Genomic DNA, 23,009 nt, shown 5'->3' on the forward strand with positions numbered 1-23,009 from the left:
ACAAGAATACGAACGAGTCGTGATTACTGATTGGAACCATGTTCGGATGGTCAAGACAGAATCATTTGATTCTTACTGTGAAAGATTTTGGGAAATTTTTCTACCTGTTTCATCTTGTAAGAAGATCAGTTTCATGGAGCAGATCGAACAATTTAGTTGTGGGCTTCCCAAAGAAATTCGAGACTACTGTCTCGAACAGAAGTCTGAGTCTATACAACAGTTGGTGGGACATGCGAAGCGCGGATTTGCTATACATTCGGGTAAATTGACTTACCCATCAGATGAATCTTCAACAAGTCATAGCAGAAACAATCGACGAAGAGATAGACGACCTTCACCGACAGAAGATCAAAGAGATGAATATTTCAAAGTAGGGAAGTGTTTTGAATGTGGAGAACAAGGACATATCGCTACAAATTGTCAAAAGCACACAAGAATCCAAATGACTGGCACATTGACAGAACTGCAGAACGAGGCGATACTCGTTTCAGAATAGCTTTTTGAATTAGCATTATTTGGCTTTATGGATTTATGAAACAAGACTTTTTGAAAGATGATTTTGAATTTTGAATAAAACTGATGTTTTCTGAAAGAATCTGGAAAAAAAAAGAGTAGGATTAAGAATGAGATCGAGCAATGACAGCTCCTGAAAGAACCTGATAACGAATCACGAATCACAACTGATTCAATGGAATGAATGACTAGACCACTCTGTTCAGTATGAACTTAATGATGGATTAAGATTCTTGGGAAAGATTTCTCGCGGACGACAGTGCTTGAGGTGACAGATTCTCGCACACAACAGTGCTCTAGATGAAAGATTTCTTGCACGACAGTGCTTGAGGCAAATGACTACTTGCACACGACAGTGCTTGAGTCGAAAATAATCTCTATAGACATGATTGCAATATGGGATTAGTTAACCCGACATCAGTGAGGTCCGGAATGGATCCAGATGTGGTTACTAAATACGTTGATGGCAGCCATGGTCTAAGATTTAGAATGAATGTTTCTGTGATTTGTCATGTGATGTTCTGTGATGTCAAGTGATGTCTTGTGATGTCCTGTGATGTGAGTGTCGATTGGTACATGTGTTAGATGTGTTGTTCCTAGTGCGTCGGTACTAACAGTTAGTGTCTACTAAGACAGTGTATGGCCTTTGTCTGTTTTGCAGGCGTAATCGAGGGCGATTACAATGCTTTTAAGAGGGGGGTATGTCACAAACTAGTTACGTAGCATGGCATGGCCTTGGACGCAAACATAGTGGGACAGCAGAGCGACACACACACACCCTCCACGGCTAGCAGTAATTCTCGGAAAATCCGCTGTCATGCTGACGTGGCATACCGTACGGTAGATCTCGTGATTTGCGGCGTTGAGTTGCTGACGTGGCATACCGTACAAAAAAAGCAAAAAAGCACTGTTGAAATTCTACGTTGATGCTTTTTTTTGAAAGCTTTTTGGGATCAGTTGCTTTTAAATTGAGAAGCTTTTAAGTTTCAATTGCTTTTGATTTTGGGGCTTTGCTTTTGGGGCTCTGCTTTTGGCATCCCTTGTAAGAATAAAAGAGCCCTCAGGGCTTCACTCTTCAAGGCATCTGGACGCAGAGTCTGAGAGCAGAGGACCGTGCAGGAGTTGTACTTTGCTCAACGATTAATATAAAAGAAATACCGAAAGGGGCGCCAATCTTTGGGGCCAATCTCTTTGGGCATGGAACTACGTCGGGGCGTGTCGACCAAATTGAACTGTAAATTTAAAGTTGTGAAGTATTTTAAGTGATTCTCTCTCGTGTCGCGACAGAATCTAGACTTGGGGTGCCCAAGTTTGTTACAACAAGACCCTACCCAAAGAGCAAACGCCTAGATAAATAAGCGTTGCAAAGAAATGTGTATTTTAAGAAACCCAAACCTCTATACAGAGATCACAAAAATAGGTAGATGAAGCCACAACGAGCGTACATCAAACTATCATTGCCCCTTCCACAAGTCTGTACAAACTCACACTGTAAGTTGTAGCAGACCACTCTGCGTACTGATTCTGAGGCGATTTCGATGAAGATTATGATGCACCCACTGGCCGGGGACAAAACCGAGTAGAGCACGCACAAGGCTAGCCACACTGAAAGTGTAGAAAACTTGGGCACTCAAAGTCAAGATTCTATCGCAACACAACAGAGATTCACTTCAAAACAGTTCACAGTTCACAATTGATTCGACACGGCCCGGCGGAGTTTCGTGCCTAGAGATATTGGCCCCAGAGACTGACGCCTCTTTCGGTATTTCTCTTTGAATTAAATGTGTGCTCAAAGTACAAGGGAGTGGGAGGGTCTCACTCTCAGACTCTGCGTCCAGATGCTCTGTAGAGTGGGAGCGCTGTCCACACTCATAAAGGTTTACAAGGGATGCTAAAAGCAGAGCCCCAAAAGCTGCCCACTTATAAAAGAGGCTTAAAATAAAGCAACTATCAAAAAGCTCTCTCTCAAGCCTTGTGTAAGAAATTGCGTAGAGCAAAAAGTTGGATTTCCGTACCTTTTTGCCACTTCAACAATTCTGTACGATTCTGCCTGCGTTTTGCGTCGCGAATTTCGGAGGTGCCACGTCAACTTTGCAGCGCGTTTTATGGGATTCTGTAGCCAGCAGTGTGTGTATGTGGGCTGCCACGTCATTGGTTTGTGACATACCCCCCTCTTGAAGGCATTGTAATCGCCCTCGATTACGCCTGCAAAACAGACAGAGGCCATAAACTGTTTTAGCAGACATCGACCGTTAGTACCGATGCACTAAGATCACACATCTAGCACGTGTACCAATCGACAGTCACATCACAGGACATCACTTGACATCACAGGACATCACATGACAAATCACATTAAAAAATTCATTCGGATCTCAGACCATGATTAATCGGCAATGTATTTAGCAATCGCATCTAGATCCACTCGGAACCTCATAGATGCTCGATTAACTAATCCTTATTGCAATCACGTCTATCGAGATCTTTCAGACCAAAATGCTGCAGTCATTTCGTCTATCAGTTCCTGCACTTAGACAAGTCAAGAACAAATCATTATCATATTATAGAGAATTCTAGTTCATAAAGTCATACAACAGAATACTGTCAGCTCACAGCATCCCTGAAACTCAAAAGAGACATTAGTGACTTTAGTATCAAAATCAGGGCAATCTGTTGACAAAGGAGTGGAGCGACTCCCCTCTTGTGCATACCCACTGCACCAAATCGCGTCGAGCTGAGTTCGGGGTTCAATTTTGGAATAGGCTATGCTGGACCAAATGCTTCAAGGCAAAGGTTCACAATTTGAGGAGTATCTGCCAGGTCCTCCTGATCATCCACTTCGCATGCAATGCAAGATAGTTCTTGAATTTAACCAAGAACCGCCTTATCATTTTACCTTTTACCTTGCTATCTTTATGTGCCAAAATCTGTTCTGGAACGAGTATCTCCTCGTTTTCCTCCACTTCGGGTTGCTTATCAGGCTCCCCATCTTCGGGCACATCGCCTTTAAAAGACTTCAGGAGACTCACATGAAAAGCATTGTGAATCCTCCAAGTATCGGGCAGCTTCAGTCGAAAGGAGACATCATTTATCTTTTCGGAAATCTGGAAAGGTCCATAGTATCTCATGCTAAGCTTTGGAAGAATCCGCTCCTTTCCTTTTTTGTTTCTCAGGCGTGCCTTCTCAAAACGTTATAGCACCCAATCATTCTCCTTTAATTTCAAGTCGCGACGATGTCGATCTGTTGTCTTTTTGTGTCTTTCTTGAGATTTGTGCAAAGCCTCCCGGACCTTGGCAAAAGCCGTGTCCAAGTCCTGCGTGTACTCGTCGGCTTCAAAAATCTTATCTTTCATACTTAGGAACAGTGGAACCTTCGTAGCACCTTCAATAATCTCAAATGACGCCTTCCCCGTCGAAGAGTGTATCGTGTTATTGTAGGCAAATTCCACCAAAGGTAAATACTTTTCCCATTGAGTCTTCTGAGCCGAGATGTAAGACTTCAATAAATCTAATACCACTGAATTAGCAATTTCTGATTGCCCGTCAGTCTGCTGGTGGAACAATGACGAGAACTGCAACCGCATGCCAATGTTCTCCCAAATAGCCTTCCAAAACAAACACGTGAATTTGGGGTCTCTGTTGAAGACAATCGTCTTAGGCATGCCATGTAATCCGAAGATCTGGGCCACAAACAGTCTCGCTAAGTGATCCAACTTGACTGTTTTCTTCACTGGAATGAAATGAGCTTGCTTGCTAAATCTATCAATAACTGTCCAGATACCATTGTGCCCACTCTATGTTCTCGGGAGATAAAAAATGAAATCCATTGCAATACTTTCCTAGGGGCGGGTGGGTATGGGCAAAGGCTATAACAATCCCTATGCTTTATGCCTGTCAAACTTGACCTTCTGGCATACCAAGCAACTGCGTACAAAATCGTCCACATCCTTCTTGAGTCTTGGCCGAAAGAAGTATCTCTCCACCTTTCAAGGTGGTAGCAATGCCGCGGTGACCCGTAAAAGGTGGACAGTGACATTCAGTCATAACCTTTTCCCTCAACGGCTGTGTAACGCACAACATGGTTTTCCTCATCAGGTAGCCATCCCGAATGGAATATCCCGCTATTATCTCCCCATTCCGTATCCGAGTGAAAATATCTGCAAAATCTGTGTCTGTGGCATACTGAGCGACCATATCCTCGAAGCTCCTATGATGAATCGCGGAAATAGCCAGAACCAATGGCTTCCGGGACAAGCATCTGCCACCAAGTTCTTGTGTGCGTGCACATGGACAATCTGGAAGTGAAACTGTGACAAGACGTTCGCCCACCGCATCTGCTTTCCCGATAGCTGCTTCTGTGACGAGAAGTAGCGTAAACTCTGATGGTCTGTGAAGACATTAAAAATCCGCTCCGAGTAGGTAATGTCGCCACTGAGTAAGAGCATGGATAATCGCCAAAAGCTCCTTTTCATATATCTGTGTTGTCAATTCCGGCCTTGAGAACAATCGGCTCTCATAGACAATGACATGGCCTTCTTGCATTAAGACCGCACCCAAACTACGATCACAAGCATCACAATATACTTCGAATGACTTCTGCAAATCCGGCAAAGTCAAAACTGGTCCTGTAGTCAATTTCTCTTTCAATGTCCGAAAGGCAGTCACGTCCGTGGGTCCCCATGAGATAGGGACTCCTTTCTGTGTCAAGATATGCAAACGGGAAGCAACCTCTGCAAACTTTCTAATGAACCGTCGGTAGTACGAACATAAGCCCAACAAGCTTCTAACTTCATGGACATTCTTCAAATCGGGCCAATCACAGATAGTCTCTATCTTGGCCGGGTCCTTATGCACTCTTGCTGCTGAGACAATGTGTCCTATAAAGTGTATCTCGGGTACGAAAAATTCACTTTTCTTTGCATTAATCACCAACTTGTGATGTCGTAATGCTTGAAAGACCTGATAACAGATGTTCTCTATGTTCTGCCTCATCCTTGGAGAAAACAATGATGTCGTCAAAGAAAGTGTCAACAAATAGTCTGTACTCTCTATAAATCCTGTCCATCATTCGGTTATGTCGCTGGAGCTTTGGTTAGGGCAAAAGGCATCACCAAAAACTCAAATAAACCATAAGTCGTCCGAAAAGCTGTCTTATAGACATCTCCCGGCGTGATTCGGATCTGATGATATCCGCTCTTCAAATCGATCTTGCTGAAACACGAGGATTCTTGTAGTCGGTCTAGAATATCATCGATCCTAGGAATCGGAAATCTGTTCTTGATGGTGATTTTGTTGAGAGCTCTATTGTCAATGCACATTCTCCAAGATCCATCTTTCTTCAAAACCAACACCACTGGAGAGCAATAAGGTGAAGTACTCCGCTGAATAAGACCCTTTTCCAAGAGGTCTTTCACTTGGTTTGTAATTTCTTCATTCTAGACTCGGCTCACACGGTAAGGTGGCCGGTTCTATCAAGTGAATGGTGTGATCCTCAGGACGAGCTGGTGGCAACTCGCTTGGCAAGCCCTCAGAAAAGCAATCGGCATGAGTGTGGAGAAAATCTTGGCGTTCTTTTTCTAGATGAGACATATTTATCCTATGATCATCATTCAACTCTTTCAAAAAGATGGAGTAAACAAACAGACTGGATTTCATTAATTTTGAAACCGTCGAAGCCGATACAATAGGGATTGACTCGCCCTTAGGTTTTACATCAAGTACAATGGTTCGGCCCTTTTCTGTAGTCAAAGTCGCTTTCTTTGCCCGATAATCGACCACGGCGTTGTTCTTATGGTACCAAGGGACTCCCAGGAGGACATCACAACCTTCCAAGGGCATTATGTAGAAGTCCTCGTGCCCCAAATACCCCTAACAATGCAACCGAAGTTTGCCAATGAAAGGTGTAATGGCTACGTCCCTACCGGGTGCCGCTAGAAGTGCCTCTGCTTGTGGCCCCATCCGATCGGGTGTAATCTCGAGCCGCGCCGCCAATTCAGGTGAAATGAAGTTGGCCTTGGCTCCTCCATCAAAGAAAATTAGGGCTTCTTGATCTTTCACTTTGCCCCAAGCTTGGCGAAGTTCTGTACTCTCGTTAATCGTGCTTGGGTCAGTACCCATGCAATCTCGAACGAGTCTTGCTTTTGTCTTGCCTTTCCGTCCACGTTCCTCAACTGCTTTTGAACTCTTTGGCCTTTCTTCATCTTGATCTTTTTGTGCCTTTTTATGGCACTTCGTGGAGATGTGTCCTTGTTCCCTGCATCCAAGACACTTCCCCTCTTTGATGTAGTTGGCTCTCTCCTGCGGAGTGAGCCGGGGTCGTGCATCCTTATCTTTTTGATCTTGGGGGCTCTTCTTCTTTCTACTTCCATTTTTAGAAGTTTGTTCTGTTTTCTGCGTCATGATCTCATCTGTGGGGTAAGTCAAACTGCCTGAGTGTATGGCAAAGCCCCATTTGGCATGACTAATCAGTTCTTGAATAGAATCTGACTTTTGCTCTAAGTAGTGATCTCGGATCTTCGTAGGAAGTCCCAAGGTAAACCGCTCAATCTGTCCTTTAAACGAGATCTTCTTAAATGAAGAAGCGGGTAGAAAAGAGCTCTAGAATCTCTCACAATATGCGTCCAAGGTATCTTTCTTGGTCATCCGGAGATGGTTCCAAGCAGCTCGTATGTCGCGTTTGTACTCCTGAGTTAACCAAGAAGAAATAAAAAGCCTTTTAAATTTCAGCCATTTAATTGGCGCTTTCTTGTTCAATAGAAGAGTGGACCACCATGTTCGAGCATTTCCCTTGAAGTAAGAGGTAGCCCTCCGAATCTTGGAGTGCTCTGAGTAATGTCCTTATATCAAACTGCTGTATGAGGGCCAAAGCCCTCGAGGCATCTCGAAATCCAGAAAACGTGTCAAATTTAATCGACTGTCCACCTTCTTTGAATTCTCAAACTTTCTTGCTTTTATCCTCCAGAAAGTCATACTGGTTGGCTTTATAGAAATTCTTCTTCTTTGCATAAAATCTGTGATCATTGGAGTCCAAACTGTCTGAAGACGAACTGGGCGAAACTTAGGCTTCTTTGCCTTTTTCTTGCCCTTTCCGAAGCTTTGCTTTCTGCTTCGCTTTTTCCCTTTCCTGTCTTCTTCGCTCGAGTCAGAAGAGCTAGAAGAACTGTCAGAAGAAGAAGAAGAACTGGATACTCCTTCAAATCTGACATGCTTTTTCTGTTTTCTTGCTGAGGCAAAAGCAGATTGACGACCCAAATAACCCGGGAAGTCTGTTCCTTTGTTCTGCTTTTTGCCGTGCTTTTTGGCTTTGTTGGTTGCGTCAAAAAGCTGAGTAATCCGTGTATCAACCACCTCTTCTAATTCTTGCTCTGTAAACATCCTCGGAGTAGGAGGTTTCTTGAGTGCCGGTTTGAGGGGTGGTTCTGTGGCCTTCCGCCATTGAGAGTGCACTTCGTCGAAGGATGTCTGAGTCAAAAATTTTGCAAAAATTGGGATCCTTCTCAATGTTAATCATCATCTTTGTCGCATCGTCAACCAATTGTCGACGCTTCATCTCTTCAATCTCCGCCTGAGTAGGCCGAGGCGGGCCATACTCCTCGTGAGAATCTTCTTCGTGATCTCTTCCCGCATCCCCAGATGCAGAGGAAGTCGATTGATCTCTGTTTGAATCCATACGTGTCGTGAGAAAAAGGATCGGATTTCGTGGTAGAAGAGAAATCGGCGCGCTCTGATACCACTGTAACAAACTTGGACACTCCAAGTCAAGATTCTACCGCAACACAACAGAGATTCACTTCAAAACAGTTCACAGTTCACAATTGATTCGACACGGCCCGGAGGAGTTCCGTGCCTAGAGATATTGGCCCCAAAGACTGGCGCCCCTTTCGGTATTTCTTTTTGAATTAAATCTATGCTCAAAGTAGAAGGGAGTGGGAGGGTCTCACTCTCAGACTCTCAGTCTCAAGACTCTGCGTCCAGATGCTCTGTAGAGTGGGAACTCGCCCACACTTATAAAGGTTTACAAGGGATGCTAAAAGCAAAGCCCCAAAAGCAAAGAGGCTTAAAATAAAGCACCTATCAAAAAGCTCTCTCTCTCTCTCGCCTTGCGTAGGAAATTGCGTAGAGCAAAAAGCTGGATTTCCGTACGTTTTGCCACGTCAGCAGTTCCGTATGATTCTGCCCGCGTTTTGCTCCGCGAAATCCGGAAGTGCCACGTCAGCTTTGCAGCGCGTTTTACGGGATTCTGCAGCCAGCAGTGTGTGTGTATCTGGGCTGCGGCCTGCCACATCACTGGTTTGTGACAGAAAGCAGACTGCTGAGCGATGGCTGTACAGAAGGTGGCGACTGCGCGTGCTGAGCTACACACGCTCAGGAGCAGACCTGCGTGCCCCCCCCCCCCCCCCCCAACACACACAGACACACACACATGCACACACACCCGCTTTGCAAGGTTAACCCCGGGGTTAATCCAATGAGGCTCACGATCAGCAGACACGTCTTTCCAATGTTGTTTGTGATGCATCCTGGAGTTGGAACCCCTTAACTTTGTTGTAGTTTCTCGTAACAGAGAATGCATTCTATCCTGGAGTTGAACCCCTTAACTTTGTTGTAGGTGCTCTAACACTCTTAACAGAGCATGTATAGAATACTTGGCAACACGTGCTTTATGTATACTGACTCTGCTGTTAGCACTTCCTCCATATTTACTGTCTTCATCATTCCTTGATTGTCTATTTTGCTTGTTTGTTTACAGGAGAGTGATAATGATGAGCTGGATGAGGAACAGCTTTCTGGTCTTGCTGCAAAAAGTAAAGTCATGACCTTTCTTCTCTTTAATACACTAGTTTATCTTTTACGGCCTGCTAATCTGATAGTCAATTCGGCTGTTTCTTTGTACAATGTAGTGGCCAAACAAGCAAAGATTTTGAGGCAAAAGACAAGCTTGATGGAAGATGACGATGAAGATGAAGCTGACGATGATGAACAAGGAATAGGAGACAAGAGAGCAGCATGGGGAAGACACAAGAAAACTTATTATGATGCAGACACTGTTGATTATGAGGTGATTCTGATTCAAAGTAGACTTTGATACCATTTGCCATGTTCGTGCATGTGTGTGCTCTTGTTCTTCTGGGCTCAGTACTTCTTGCAGTCCTCAACGTCACATTGTTTAAAGAACGAATCTTGATAGACAAAATATTCAAGCCTTTTTTTTTGGGTTTGTTGGCAGCTACTCTCAAGTGATGAAGAGGTGCCTGCAGAGGAGGAAGCTGAGGCTCTTAGGCTCCAACGCCAAATGGCAGAAAAGCTACGTCCTGAGGATTTTGATTTGGACTTAGATGAAGAAGAGAATTCGGCAAAGGAGTATGAAAGTTCGTTGCAGGTATGAATGAGTATCTGCTGTTCATGCTCGCCTCAGTGCCTTATACTTTTCAGGTGTCTGAAGCTCAATTCAATTGCTGTAATTGTGTTTCAGGATGTTGTTGCAAAGGCAGAAGCAAAAGAGAATCAGCGAAGTAAGAGTTACTTATCAAAAAGAGGGCGTTTGGATGTATCGGCCAAAGATGCAAGTATACTTGTTGAAGAAGTGAAGAAAGATGTGAGCGCTTTATCAAAAGAAGAACAAATGAATGTTGTCATGAGGTAGGCTGTCTGGAATTTTTTTCCAGGTTTATAAAAATAATGTGTTTTGAAGAGCCTGCCTAGGGAAATGCATTTGAGGACTTTGGTGGGAAGTTATGGTATCGTTTCTTATGTTCAAGACTCAGAAAACCATTGTTTTGCAGTGACGCACCCGAATTAGTGGGGCTACTCACAGAGTTAAAAGAAAGTTCAAATGAATTGCGAAACAAGATTGAGCCACTTTTATTGAAGGTTTTCTTTCTTAGACAGTGCTAGTGCGTATGTCCCTTCTGTATTGCATGATTGGTATAATCGAAAGGAAAGTTTTCTTTGATAGGTCAAAGAATGCAATAATGGAAACAAGGGGGGACTTCATTACCTTCAGACAAAGCGCATGCTTCTCCTGTCCTACATTCAAAACATACTATTTTACCTTCTCATGAAGGCAGAGGGGCGCTCAGTCCGTGATCATCCAGTAATTGCACGTCTTGTCGAGATCCGTACTCTCTTGCTGAAGGTGAGTAAATGTTTTTTATTATTCAAACAGTGTAACAGTCAATCTGACCAATGTTTAATAATTTAGATGCAACCGTTGGAGGAAAAGCTGCAGAGTCAGGTTGATGAAGTATTGACATCGTTAGAAGATGTTTTACCTCCATCAGAAGTCAAGGCTTGTGTAAGTAGTTACAGCAAGCTGAAAGTGCTTAAGTTGAGGCTTATCAAACATTGTTTTAGGTGATTAGGATGAAATCAATGGTGCACATAGTTGAAGAAGACAGCGCATTGATTTTGTCACAAGTTTCTATTTTCAGGAAAGTCCAAAGGTGTGTGCGCAGCTTCCTTCTATACCATCAAGAGAGGAGGAAGACTTACAGGCTCCTAATGTAACAGAAGGAAAAGTGCCCGAGGATCGTCCACATGAGCAGGTGTGTAGTCTCAAATTATGAGAGTGCCCTCGATTGCTCTTCATAATATTGTCCGTACTTGCATTTGAGAAGTTATTTTGTAGGGAATATGGATTAGTTTTGAAGTAAAAGTGTTTAAGTGTTTTTTGAAGCAGCATTTGAAGTCACCAATTTTCAATTTGAAAGGCGATTATTTTGTTTACGAGCAGACTGGTCAGCAGAAACGGGCTATCACAAAACTGCTTGATACTAATATGCAGATTCCAGCAAATACGTTACAGCAAGGAAAGCCTCTGGCAGTAGTTCAAAGGTAAGTTGGAGCAAAAAGACCAGAGCAATTATGTAGTCATAGCGCCCGCTAATATAAAGATCTTTCCCTGCAGTGATGATGATGAGGCTCTTCCTAACAACATATCTTTACAAAAAATCATCAGCTCCAAAATCCAGAAAAGAAAGCCTGTAAGATCTTTCATCAATTTTTTAGTATCTTCTTTGGAGTATGAAGTGTTGAACACTCAAGTATCTTGACACAAACAATGTGGTTTTGTATTAAATTAGATTGTTGTATCAAGTACAACGAAGGCAGTCCAGAGTTTTGATCTTTAGCGATTTGCAACCATTTTTTAAAGCTTTTTTGCAGTCTTTTATTCAGCTCTTTCTTGCCGATGAAAAGTTCAAGTTCAAAAGCCACAAAAAAACCTGTTAATTTCGTATCAACCCTTGTTTTGTCAAGCAGGTAATTTCAGGTGATATGGACCTTCCCCTGAAGGAAGATCTGGGAATAAGAAGAGCCAAACTAGAGAGGCAAAAGGTTCCCTATCTTGATGACAATGACAATTCAGATGAACAGGGGGATGCTCTTGAGGATGAGTTTTATCGGGAAGCAAAACGGCTTAAAGTTTTAAAGAAGGCAGCTAAGGAAAAAGATCCTATGAAGTAATCGTTTGTAAACTGCTTCTTGTATTAAATTGTTACTGAAACGATTCTTCAACGAGGTGTATGTGCACAACTCCTTAGTAGTAGTTTCTTATTATGTTCCTTCAACCAGGATGACAGTGCCAGAGCCCATAGTTGAAGAGGACATCGGTAAGCGGCATATTACGTACCAGGTAAGAATTGACACATGCTTGTGTCATTCCACATGAGACTAACAATCAGTAATATGAGATTGATTGCATTGATATACAGATGGAGAAAAACAAGGGTCTCACACCCCATAGAAAAAAGCTTACAAAGAACCCGCGGAAAAAGTATAAGGTAAGATTAGCCGGATACGATAGCATTGTCTGCATTTTGGAGCCTCTATCTTTATTACTAGATTGAATGCAAACTCTGCGTTTGAATGTTTGCAGTTGAAACATCAAAAGGCTGTCATCCGACGGAAAGGACAAGTGCGGGAAATTCAACGGCCGAGTGCACCCTATGGAGGAGAAGCAACTGGAATTCGCACAACAATCAGTCGTAGTGTGAGGTTCCACAATTGAGACATGTGAGATGGACTACATAATTTAACAAATATGCATGACTTATCTGCATAGAGTTTGGCTGAGCTTTATGACTAGCATTTTGTCTTTTGGTGTCTTGTTGGGTGATAGGTCATTCATCTAGAGTCGCTAGCGGAGGGGTGAGGAAAGGACAAGAGCAACGAGATCCTCTGCTCTGGACGAGGATAGTAAGCTAATCTTTTTCTGCCATAATGGCTGGCTGTAGATTGGTTGACACTGGAGGATTGGAGGCAGGATATACAGGCAAAACGAGGCAGACATATTGGTCTGGCCTTTCCTCTTCTCATAGGATCTTTACATCGCAGTCTTCTCAATCTGGCTTCCCTTCTTCATACAGGATTATGACGGTGCAGGCAGCTTGGTCTGGCCACACCTCTTCTCAGAGGCCCTTCATAGCGCAGAGTGTTGAGTCTGGCTTTCTCCTCATCTTGGATTACCCTACCTACTGACAAAACACCATCCGGTGGTGGTCCGTGCGGTCTCCCGGTGACTGCTGCAGCTTACAGTAGCTTCTACAGTGCAGATTGTTTAGTCTGGCTTTCCTTGTTTCGGAGGACGTTTATGACGTAGATTGCTACATCTGGCCTTCCTGGAGTTTTGCACAGCTTAGCCTGGGTTGCAGGTTCATGCATTAACAGGCTTCCGGTCATTCTCACGACGGTTCTTGGGCTTCTCCATTTTCTCCAGACTGTTTTACTACAGACACCACAGATCCTATTGGGCAGGACACTTGCATGTCTATTGGCACTTCTTTCCCGACAAGGAGTTGTTTTCACACTCAGTTTGGGACCTTCATGTAGTATCTTTACCCTGTATCGGGGGAGTACAGCAGTTTCCTACACTGCTCGTGATGGCACTTTACCATGGAGATCTCTCGGCGGTTGGGACGCCCCAGACTGCTGCTACACTCGTGGAGTTTGCCGGAGTATTGTCCTTCAGTGGACTGTGTAGCAGACATCTTCATCATTTGCCTCACATCTTCGGCTTCACGCGGTTTGTTCAGCATCAGGTGCTGAGAGGGGGTGTTAGACTTACACCACTCTGCTACTTCACAGGTCTAGGACATGCATGTACGGCTAGTGTGCTCCGGGCTGGCCACCCTTTGCATATGCATTTAAACTGCACTGTCTGGCCGCCCACTTCTGGGCCGACCATCCACCTTCTTCGGATGCCCTCATATTTCATTTACTTCTTGTTGGGTCGTGGGGGATTTTTCCAGGCATTGCCCTCAGAGTTACCGGGGAATGGATATTGTGGGGCCTTGGGGGAACATCCCGGAACGGAATGCCGTTCCGACAGGCTAGGCATAACCGGAACGTTTGGGGGAACGACACCGGAATGGCCGGAACGCCAGCCAATGGTCATAACGGTCAACGGACAGAAATGGGTAGAAAAATGAAAAACGGGCAAACAGCCTCCTTATAAATTGTCCCATGTAACAGACTTGGACACTCCAAGTCGAGATTCTACCGCGACACAACAAGAATTCACTTCAAAATAGTTCACAGTTCTCAATTGATTCGACACTGGCCCGGTGGAGTTCCATGCCTAGAGATATTGGCCCCAAAGACTGGCGCCCTGTGGGTATTTCTTTTTGTATTAATTTGCAACTCAAAGTACAAGGGAGTGGGAGGCTCTCGCTCTCAGACTCTGTGTCCATGCTTTGAGAAGTGGGAGGCCTGCCCACACTTATAAAGAGACTACAAGGGATGTTAAAAGCAGAGCCCCAAAAGCATTCTCAAAATAAAGCCTTTGTTTTTTTTCTCTCAAGTATGAGAATAAAAGCAATTAAAAATAAAAGCTCTCTCTCCTTCTCCTTGCGTAGCAGCTGTCGTAAAAACCTGCCAGCAATCTTCCGTAAAAAGCGTCGCAAAAAGTGGACGTCCGTACGGCAGGCCATGTCAACAGCCTGTGTGCTTCGGCGAGAAATGCGGAGGCAGTACGGACAGTGCCATGTGAGCATTCCGGGACTGTTCCCATCCCAAAGAGAGGGTGTGTGTGTGTGTGTATACTGGCCAGCCACGTCACCAATTTGTGACATACCCCCCTCTTGAAAGCATTGTAATCGCCCTCGATTATGCGTGCAAAACAGACAAAAGCCATAAATTGTCTTAGCAAACACTGACTGTTAGTACCGACGCACTAGGAACACACGTCTAGCACATGTACCAATTGACAGTCACATCACACGACATCACATGACATCACAAGACATCACATGACAAATCACATTTAACATTCATTCGGATCTCAGACCATGATTTATCGGCAATACAATTAGCAATCGCATCTAGATCCACTCAGGACCTCATAGATGTCCGATTGACTAATCCCTATTGCAACCATGTCTATCGAGATCATTCAGACCAAAATGCTGCAGTCATTTCGTCTATGAGTTCCTGCACTTCAACAAGTCAAGAAAGTATCATATTATCGGGAATTCCAGTTCATAAGTCATTATAGCAGAATACTGTCAGCTCTCAGTATCCTGAAGCTCAAAGAGACATCAGCGACTCTATTATAAAAAATCGAGGCATTTGTTGACAAAGGAGTGGAGTAGCTCCCCTCTTGTGCATACCCACTGCACCAGATTTCTGGCCACCCTGAATTCGGGGTTCCATTTGGAATAGACTATGCTAAACCAAAAGCTTCAAGGTAAAGATTCACAATCTGAGGAGTATCTGCTAGGTTCTCCTCCTCCATCCACATCCAATGCAGGATAGTTCTTGAATTTAACCAAGAACCGCCTCATCGCTTTACCCTTAATATTTCTTTCTTTATGTGCCAATACCTGTTTTGGAACGAGGATCTCCTCGTTTTCTTCCACTTCGGGTTGCTCATCAGGCTCCCCATCTTCGGGCACATCGCCTCTAAAAGGCTTAAAGAGACTCACATGAAAATCATTGTGAATCCTCCAAGTGTCGGGCTGTAACAGACTTGGACACTCCAAGTCAAGAATCAATCACGACAGCACCAAATAACCACTTCAAAACAGTTCACAGTTCACAATAAATTTGCACTTGCCCGACGGAGTTCCGTGCCTAGAGATATTGACCCTTAAGACCGGCGCCCCTTTCGGTATTTCTTTTTGTGTTTATCAGTGTTCAAAGTACAAGAGTGGATCGGGTCTCACTCTCAGATTCTGCGTCTAGATGCTCTGCCGAGTGGGTGCTCAATCCACATGTTTATTTTACAAGGGATGCCAAAAGCAGAGCCCCCAAAAGCTCACAATCAAAAGCCTGAAAAATAAAGCAAATATCTTTTTTTTTTCTCTCACAAACTCTTTTGAGTTTTTTTCAAAATAAAGCAAATATTCTCTCTCTCTTTCTATCTCAAATTGCGTAGAGCCAAAAAGCAGCCCACGCAATTCAGCCAGCGCAAATTCCGGAAGATTCCGTACGGTGCCATGTCATCATGTTAGCGCTTTTTCCGGGATTTCAGCGAGCTGCCCTTTTAGGGTTAGGGTTTTTGCTGTGTTTAGGGTTTCTGGCAGATTTTAGGGTTTGCAAGTTTTAGGGTTAGGGTTTCCAGAATTAGGGTTTTCAGCAGCAGTCAGGGTTAGGGTTTCCCGCATGCTCTCGTACAGACACATCATCAATTTGTGACATGGGAAGCTTCAGTCGGAAGGAGACATCGTTTATCTTTTCGGAGATCTGGAAAGGTTCGTAGTATCGCATACTAAGCTTTGGAAAAGCCTCTCCTTTCCCTTTTTCTTTCTGGGGCGTGCCTTCTCAAAACATAAGAGTACCCAATCGTTCTCCTTCAATTTCAAATCGCGACGATGGCGATCTGCTGCCTTTTTCTATCTTTCTTGAGATTTTTGCAAAGCCTCGCGGACCTTGGCAAAAGCCGTGTCCAAGTCACGCATGTACTCATCGGCTTCAAAAATCTTATCTTTCGTGCTTAGGAACGGTGGAACCTTCGTCACACCTTAAATAATCTCAAATGGCGCCTTCCCCGTCAAAGAGTGTATCGTGTTATTGTAGGCAAATTCCACCAAAGGTAAATACTTTTCCCATTAAGTCTTCTGGTCCAAGCATCAATAAATCTAGTACCACGGAATTGACAATATCAGATTTCCCGTTAGTGTGTGGGTTGAAAGATGATGAGAATTGCAACCGCGTGCCAATGTTCTCTCAAATAGCCTTGCAAAACAAACTTGGAATCTGGGGTCCCTGTTGGAGATAATCTGGGCCATAAACAGTCTCGCTAAGTGATCCGGCTTGATTGTTTTCTTCACTGGAATGAAATGAGCCTGCTTGCTAAATCTGTCAATAATAGTCCAGATACCATCGTGAACACTCTGTGTTCTCGGGAGATCAAAAATGAAATCCATTGCAATACTTTCCCAAGGGCGGGTAGGTATGGGCAAAGGCTGTGACAATCCCTGTGCTTTATGCCTGTCAAATTTGACCTTCTAGCATACCAAGCAATTGCGCACAAACTTGTCCACATCCTTCTTGAGTCTCGGCCAAAAGAAGTATCTCTCTACCTCTTTCAAGGTGGTAGCAATGCCGCGGTGACCCGTAAAAGGTGGACAGTGGCATTCGGTCATAACCATTTCCCTCAACGGCTATGTAACGCACAACATGGTTTTCCTCATCAAGTAGCCATCCCGAATGGAATATCCCGCTACTATCTCCCCATTCCGTATCTGAAAATATCTGCAAAATCTGTATCTGTGGCATACTGATCGACCATTTTCCTCGAAGCTCCTATGATGAATCGCGGAAATAGCTTGAACCAACGGCTTCCGAGACAAAGCATTTGCCACCAAATTCTTCTATCCCTATCGCATCTGCTTTTCTGATAGCTGCTTCTGTGACAAGAAGTAGCGTAAACTCTGATGGTCTGTGAAGACAGTAAAATCCGCTCCGAGTAGGTAATGTCGCCACTGAGTAAGAGCATGGATAACAACCAAAAGCTCTTTCTCATAAATTTGTGCTGTCAATTCCGGCCTTGAGAACAATCGGCTCTCGCAGGCAATGACATGGCCTTCTTGCATTAAGACCGCACCCAGACTACGACCACAAGCATCACAATATACTTCAAATGACTTCTGCAAGTCCGGCAAAGTCAAAATTGGTCTTGTAGTCAATTTCTCTTTCAATGTCTGAAAGGCAGTCACCTGTGGGTCCCCACGAGAAAGGGACTCCTTTCTGTGTCAACATATGCAAAGGGGAAGTAACCTCTACAAACTTTCTAATGAACCGCCTGTAGTACGAAGTTCGAACACAAGCCCAAGAACCTGTTAACTTCATGGACATTGTTCAAATCGGGTAATCATGGATAGTCTCTATCTTGGCCGGGTCCATCTGCACTCCTGCTGCTCCTGACATAATGTGTCCCAAAAAGTGTATCTCTGGTAGGAAAAATTCACTTTTCTTTGCATTAATCACCAACTTGTGATCTCATAATGCCTGAAAGACCAGTAGCAGATATTCTCTATGTTCTGCCTTATCCTTGGAGAAAACAATGATGTCGTCAAAGAAAGTGCCAACAAATAGTCTGTACTCTTGAAAAATCCTGTCCATCATCCGGTAAATGTCGCAGCAGCATTGGTTAGGCCAAAAGGCATCACCAAAAACTCAAATAACCCAAAAGTCATTCGAAAAGCTGTCTTGTAGACATCTCCCGGTGCGATTCAGATCTGATGATATCCGCTCTTCAAGTCGATCCCGCTAAAGCACGAGGATCCCTGTAGTCCGTCAAGAATATCATCGATCCTAGGAATCAGAAATTTGTTTTTGATGGTGATTTTGTTGAGAGCTCTGTAATCGACGCACATTCTCCAAGATCCGTCTTTCTTAAAAACCAACAACACTGGAGAGCAGTACGGTGAAGTACTAGGCTGGACAAGACCCTTTTCCAAGAGGTCTTTCACTTGGTTCATAATTTCTTTGTTCTGGGCTCGTCTCACATGGTAAGGTGGCCGGTTCGGTGGTGTCCTTCCAGGTATCAGATCAATGGTATGATCCTTAGGACGAGCGGGTGGTAACTCGCCTGGCAGGCCCTCTGAAAAGAAATCGGCATGAGTGTGGAGAAAATCTTGGCGTTCTTTATCAAGTTTAGACATATTTGTCCTATTCTCATCATTCATCTCTCTCAAAAAGATCGACTAAACAAACAGATTGGATTTCATTAATTTTGAAACAGCCGAAGCCGATACAATAGGGATAGACTCGCCCTTAAGTTTTACATCTAGTACAATGGTTCGGCCCTTCTCTGTAGTTGAAGTCGCTTTTCTCGCCCGATAGTCGACCACGTCGTTATTCTTATGGTACCAGGGAATTCCCAAGAGGACATCACAACCTTTCAAGGGCATTATGTAGAAGTCCTCATCCCCAAATACCCTTGACAATGCAACCGAAGTTTGCCAATGACAGGAGTAATGGCTACGTCCCTGTCGGGTGCCGCTAGAACTGCCTCTGCTAATGGTCCCATCCAATTGGGTGTGATCTCGAGCCGCGCCGCCAATTCAGGTGAAATGAAGTTGGCCTTGGCTCCTCCATCCAAGAAGATCAGGGCTTCTTGTCTTTCACTTTGCCCCATGCTCGGCAAAGTTCTGTACTCTCGTCCATCGTGCTTGGGTCAGTACCCACTTAATCTGGTTCTAGTCCTGTTTTCATCTTGCCTTTTCGTCCACGTTCCTCAGCTGCTTTCAAATCCTCTAGCCTGTCTTCATCCTTGTCGTTCTGATCTTTCTGTGCCTTTTTAGGGCACTTCGCGGAGATATGCCCAGTTTCCCCGCATCCAAAGCACTTCCCCTCTTTGATGTAAAGAGCTCTCTCTCGAGGAGTGAGTTTGGGTCGTGCATCCTTTTCTTTCTTTTCTGGGTTGCTCTTCCTCTTGCTACTTTCATTGTTTGAAATCTGTTCGGTCCTTTGCGTCACGATTTCTTCTGTGGGGTAGGTCAAACTGCCTGAGTGAATGGCAAAACCCCGTTTCGCATGATTCATGAGTTCGTGAATGGAATTTGACTTTTGCTCTAAGCAGTGATCTCGGATCTTCGTAGGAAGTCCCAAGGTAAACCGCTCAATCTGTTCTTTGAACGAGATCTTCTTAAATGAAGAGGCTGGTAGAAAAGAGCAATCTCTCGCAATATGCGTCCAATGTATCCTTCTTGGTCATCCGAAGATGGTTCCAAGCAGTTCGTATGTCGCGTTTATACTCTCGAGTCAGCCAAGAAGAAATAAAAATCCTTTTAAATTTCAGCCATTTAACTGGCGCTGTTTTGTTCAATAGAAGCGTGGACCATCAAGTTCGAGCATTTCCCTTGAAGTAAGAGGTAGCCCTCTGAATCTTGGAGTGCTCTGAGTAACGCCCTCCAGAGAAAGCTATGTCAAATTGCTGTATGAAGGTCAAAGCCTTTAAAGCATCTCTATAACCAAAAAACGTGTCAAATTTAGTTGACTGTCCATCTTCTCTGAACTCTTGGACTTTCTTGCTTTTATCTTCCAAAAAGTCATACTGGTTGGCTTTATAGAAATTCTTCTTCTTTGCATAAAAGCTGCTGTCGTCAGAGTCCGAACTATCCGAAGGCGAGTCCTTTGTAGAACTGTCAACAATTGGGCGAGATTTAGACTTCTTTGCCTTTTTGCCTTTTCTGAAGCTTCGCTTTTTTCCCTTTTCTGTCTTCTTCGCTCGAGTCAGAGGAGCTAGAAGAACTCTTAGAAGAAGAAGAAGAAAAAGAAGAACTGCTTTGTAGAACTGTCAACAATTGGGCGAGATTTAGACTTCTTTGCCTTTTTGCCTTTTCCGAAGCTTCGCTTTTTTCCCTTTTCTGTCTTCTTCGCTCGAGTGAGAGGAGCTAGAAGAACTCTTAGAAGAAGAAGAAGAAAAAGAAGAATTGGGTACTCCTTCAAATCGAACACGCTTCTTCTGCTTTCTTGTTGATGCAAATGTAGACCGACGGCCCAAATAACCCAGAAAGTCAGTTCCTTTCTTCTGCTTTTTGTCGTGCTTTTCTGCTTTGTCCTACGCGTCAAAAAGCTAAGAAATCCGTACATCAACCACCTCTTTTAATTCTTGCTTTGTATACATCCTTGGAGTAGGAGGTTTCTTGAGTGCCGGTTTGAGGGGTGGTTCTGTGGTTTGCCGCCACTGTGAGTGCACCTCGTCAAAGGAGGTCTGACTCATAAATTTTGCAAATTTCGGGCCCTTCGCAAAATTTAGCATCATCTTTGTTGCATCATCGATCAATCATCGACGTTCCATCTCTTCAAGCTTTGCTTGAGTAGGCCGAGGCGGGCCATACTCCTCGCGTGAATTCTCTTCGTGATCTCTTCCCGCATCTCCGGATGCAAAGGAAGTCGACTGATCTCTGTCTGAAGCCATAAGTGCCGCGTAAAAAGGATCAGATTTCTTGGTAGGAGAGAAATGGGCCGTGCTCTGATAACAGTGTAACAGACTTGTACACTCCAAGTCGAGATTCTACCACGACACAACAAGAATTCACTTCAAAACAGTTCACAGTTGACAATTGATTCGACACTTGTCCGACAGAGTTCCGTGCCTAGAGATATTGGCCCCAAGATTGGCGCCCCTTTCGATATTTCTTTTTGTATTAGTTTGCAACTCAAAGTACAAGGGAGTGGGAGGCTCTCACTCTCAGACTCTGCGTCCAGATGCTGTGAGAAGTGGGAGGCCTGCCCACACTTATAAAGAGATTACAAGGGATGCTAAAAGCAGAGCCCCAAAAGCATTCTCAAAATAAAGCCTTTGTTTTTTTCCTCTCAAGTATGGGAATAAAAGCAATTAAAAATAAAAGCTCTCTCGCCTTCTCCTTGCGTAGCCGTTGCCGTAAAAAGCTACCAGCAATCTTCCGTAAAAAGCGCCGCAAAAAGCGGGCGTCCATACGGCTGGCCACGTCAGCAGTCCGTGTTCTTCGGCGTGAAATGCGGTGGCAGTATGGGCAGTGCCACGTCAGCATTCCGGGACTATTCCCATGCCAAAGAGAGGGTGTGTGTATGTGTGTATACTGGGCAGCCACGTCACCAGTTTGGCAGTTTGTGACATCCCACCCCCTCACCCCTTTCCTTGAAGCTCTCAAACTCTCTCTTGCTCTCAACTTCTCAAGGCTCTCTCCATTGCTATCAACCTCTACGCCGCTATGGTCTACTCAAGCTCTCAAGCCTCAAGGCTCTCAAGCTCTCTCTTGCTCTCAAGGCTTCAAGCTCTCTCTCCCTTGGTCTCAACTTTTCAAGAAGTGAAGCCTCTCTCAAGCTCTCTATCACGATTCTCAAGCTTTGAAGGAGTCGTGGCTCAAGCGGCATTGGGCAAGCCTCTCTCTTAACTTTCAACTTTCAAGCCCTCTCTCTCAACTCTCAAGCTCTCTCTCTCAAAGTTCACACCCTCAAGCTGATTTAGGATCAAGCTCTTTCGCTTTCTCGGATAATCCATCATCCATGATCTCTTCTTCTCGTATAACCCCTCCGTTCATGCGAGCAACACTCAAAAGGCGAAGGAATGGTTGTGGTGGGATGAAGTGACCTCGGAGGGCACCTTGTCGGCGACGGGAGGTTCTCGTGCATGGGCATGCAAGTTATGCTCTTACATTCGGAAAGGGGGGCATGACAAAGTGAGGGCACACTTTCTTCGATTGCCGGGGCATGAGGTGAAATTTTGTACCAACGTAAGCGTCGAGAAGAGGAAGGAGCTTGAGGAAAAGGATCGGCAATTCAATCATTAATCCAAGCCCGCATGCAAAGGTATCGACCCGAAGATCCTCATTTTCCCTTCTTCTTCTCTACCCCGTGTCGGTGCTGGTGGATCTTCATCGGGTCCGATTCGTCGCCAAAGGACCCTTGCCAACTCTTGGGACCCAAAGAAGAAGGAAGAGGTTATGCCGCCGTGGCCGGATTCTTCTATCACGACCATATCCCATTTGTCGCGGCGAGGTATGTTTTATCGATCTTCTCTCTCATTTCTTCCGTTGTCGTCGGTTCCGCCTTTTTGATACTAACCTCTTCTATGTTTGATCGAAATAGGTCGGAGTATTAGAAAGTTATGGTGCAACGGATAGGAGAGTATGGCACCGGCTATGTACCGCCATCTTCAGAGGCTCTCCGAACCACTTTGCCCGATCAAGAGACGGCGATCGTGGAGCAAGCAACACTCAATATTTAGCGGCTTTGGACAAAACATGGCGTTTCCCTCATTGTCGACGGGTGGAGCGATACAAGGAAGAGATCTATCCATGGCCTTGTCGCAGACTCTAGTGGAGAGATGTACTTTGTGGACTCTCATGATGCCACCGAGAGTGGCAAGTCTGTCGATGTCCTCTTTGCAGAGTGGACAGCGGCCATAGAAACGATTGGTGAGCAATACATGGTGGACTTTGTCACTGATGGAGAGGCATCAAACAGGGCAGCAACAACTATTGTAGAGGGCCACTATCCGCATGTAATAGTGTGCTTTTGCATGGCACACTGCTTGAACAACCTGCTAAAAGACATGGGCAAGCTAG

The 23,009-nt window shown here is 44.5% G+C and overlaps 1 protein-coding gene across 2 annotated transcripts in view; it reads left to right on the top strand.

Annotated features, from left to right (window-relative positions):
• EMB2777 (Sas10/U3 ribonucleoprotein (Utp) family protein) overlaps positions 1-23,009 on the top strand; it is a 91,701-nt gene that overhangs the window by 36,728 nt on the left and 31,964 nt on the right. The window contains exons 7-20 of one of the 2 annotated variants that reach the window (XM_086502584.1): positions 9,263-9,317; positions 9,414-9,571; positions 9,740-9,892; positions 9,986-10,152; positions 10,296-10,383; positions 10,469-10,648; positions 10,715-10,807; positions 10,944-11,057; positions 11,192-11,346; positions 11,420-11,495; positions 11,773-11,972; positions 12,085-12,145; positions 12,225-12,293; positions 12,389-12,525. In XM_086502584.1, coding sequence (XP_086358710.1) covers positions 9,263-9,317; positions 9,414-9,571; positions 9,740-9,892; positions 9,986-10,152; positions 10,296-10,383; positions 10,469-10,648; positions 10,715-10,807; positions 10,944-11,057; positions 11,192-11,346; positions 11,420-11,495; positions 11,773-11,972; positions 12,085-12,145; positions 12,225-12,293; positions 12,389-12,520 — 1,701 coding nt within the window. In that variant the 3' untranslated portion in view covers positions 12,521-12,525. The remainder of the gene's footprint in view (positions 1-9,262; positions 9,318-9,413; positions 9,572-9,739; positions 9,893-9,985; positions 10,153-10,295; positions 10,384-10,468; positions 10,649-10,714; positions 10,808-10,943; positions 11,058-11,191; positions 11,347-11,419; positions 11,496-11,772; positions 11,973-12,084; positions 12,146-12,224; positions 12,294-12,388; positions 12,526-23,009) is intronic. The other variant, XM_086502585.1, reaches the window with a different exon arrangement.

This window comes from Adiantum capillus-veneris, chromosome 27 (genome assembly GCF_014529385.1).
Source record: "Adiantum capillus-veneris isolate H3 chromosome 27, ASM1452938v2, whole genome shotgun sequence".
Lineage (NCBI taxonomy): Eukaryota > Viridiplantae > Streptophyta > Polypodiopsida > Polypodiales > Pteridaceae > Adiantum > Adiantum capillus-veneris.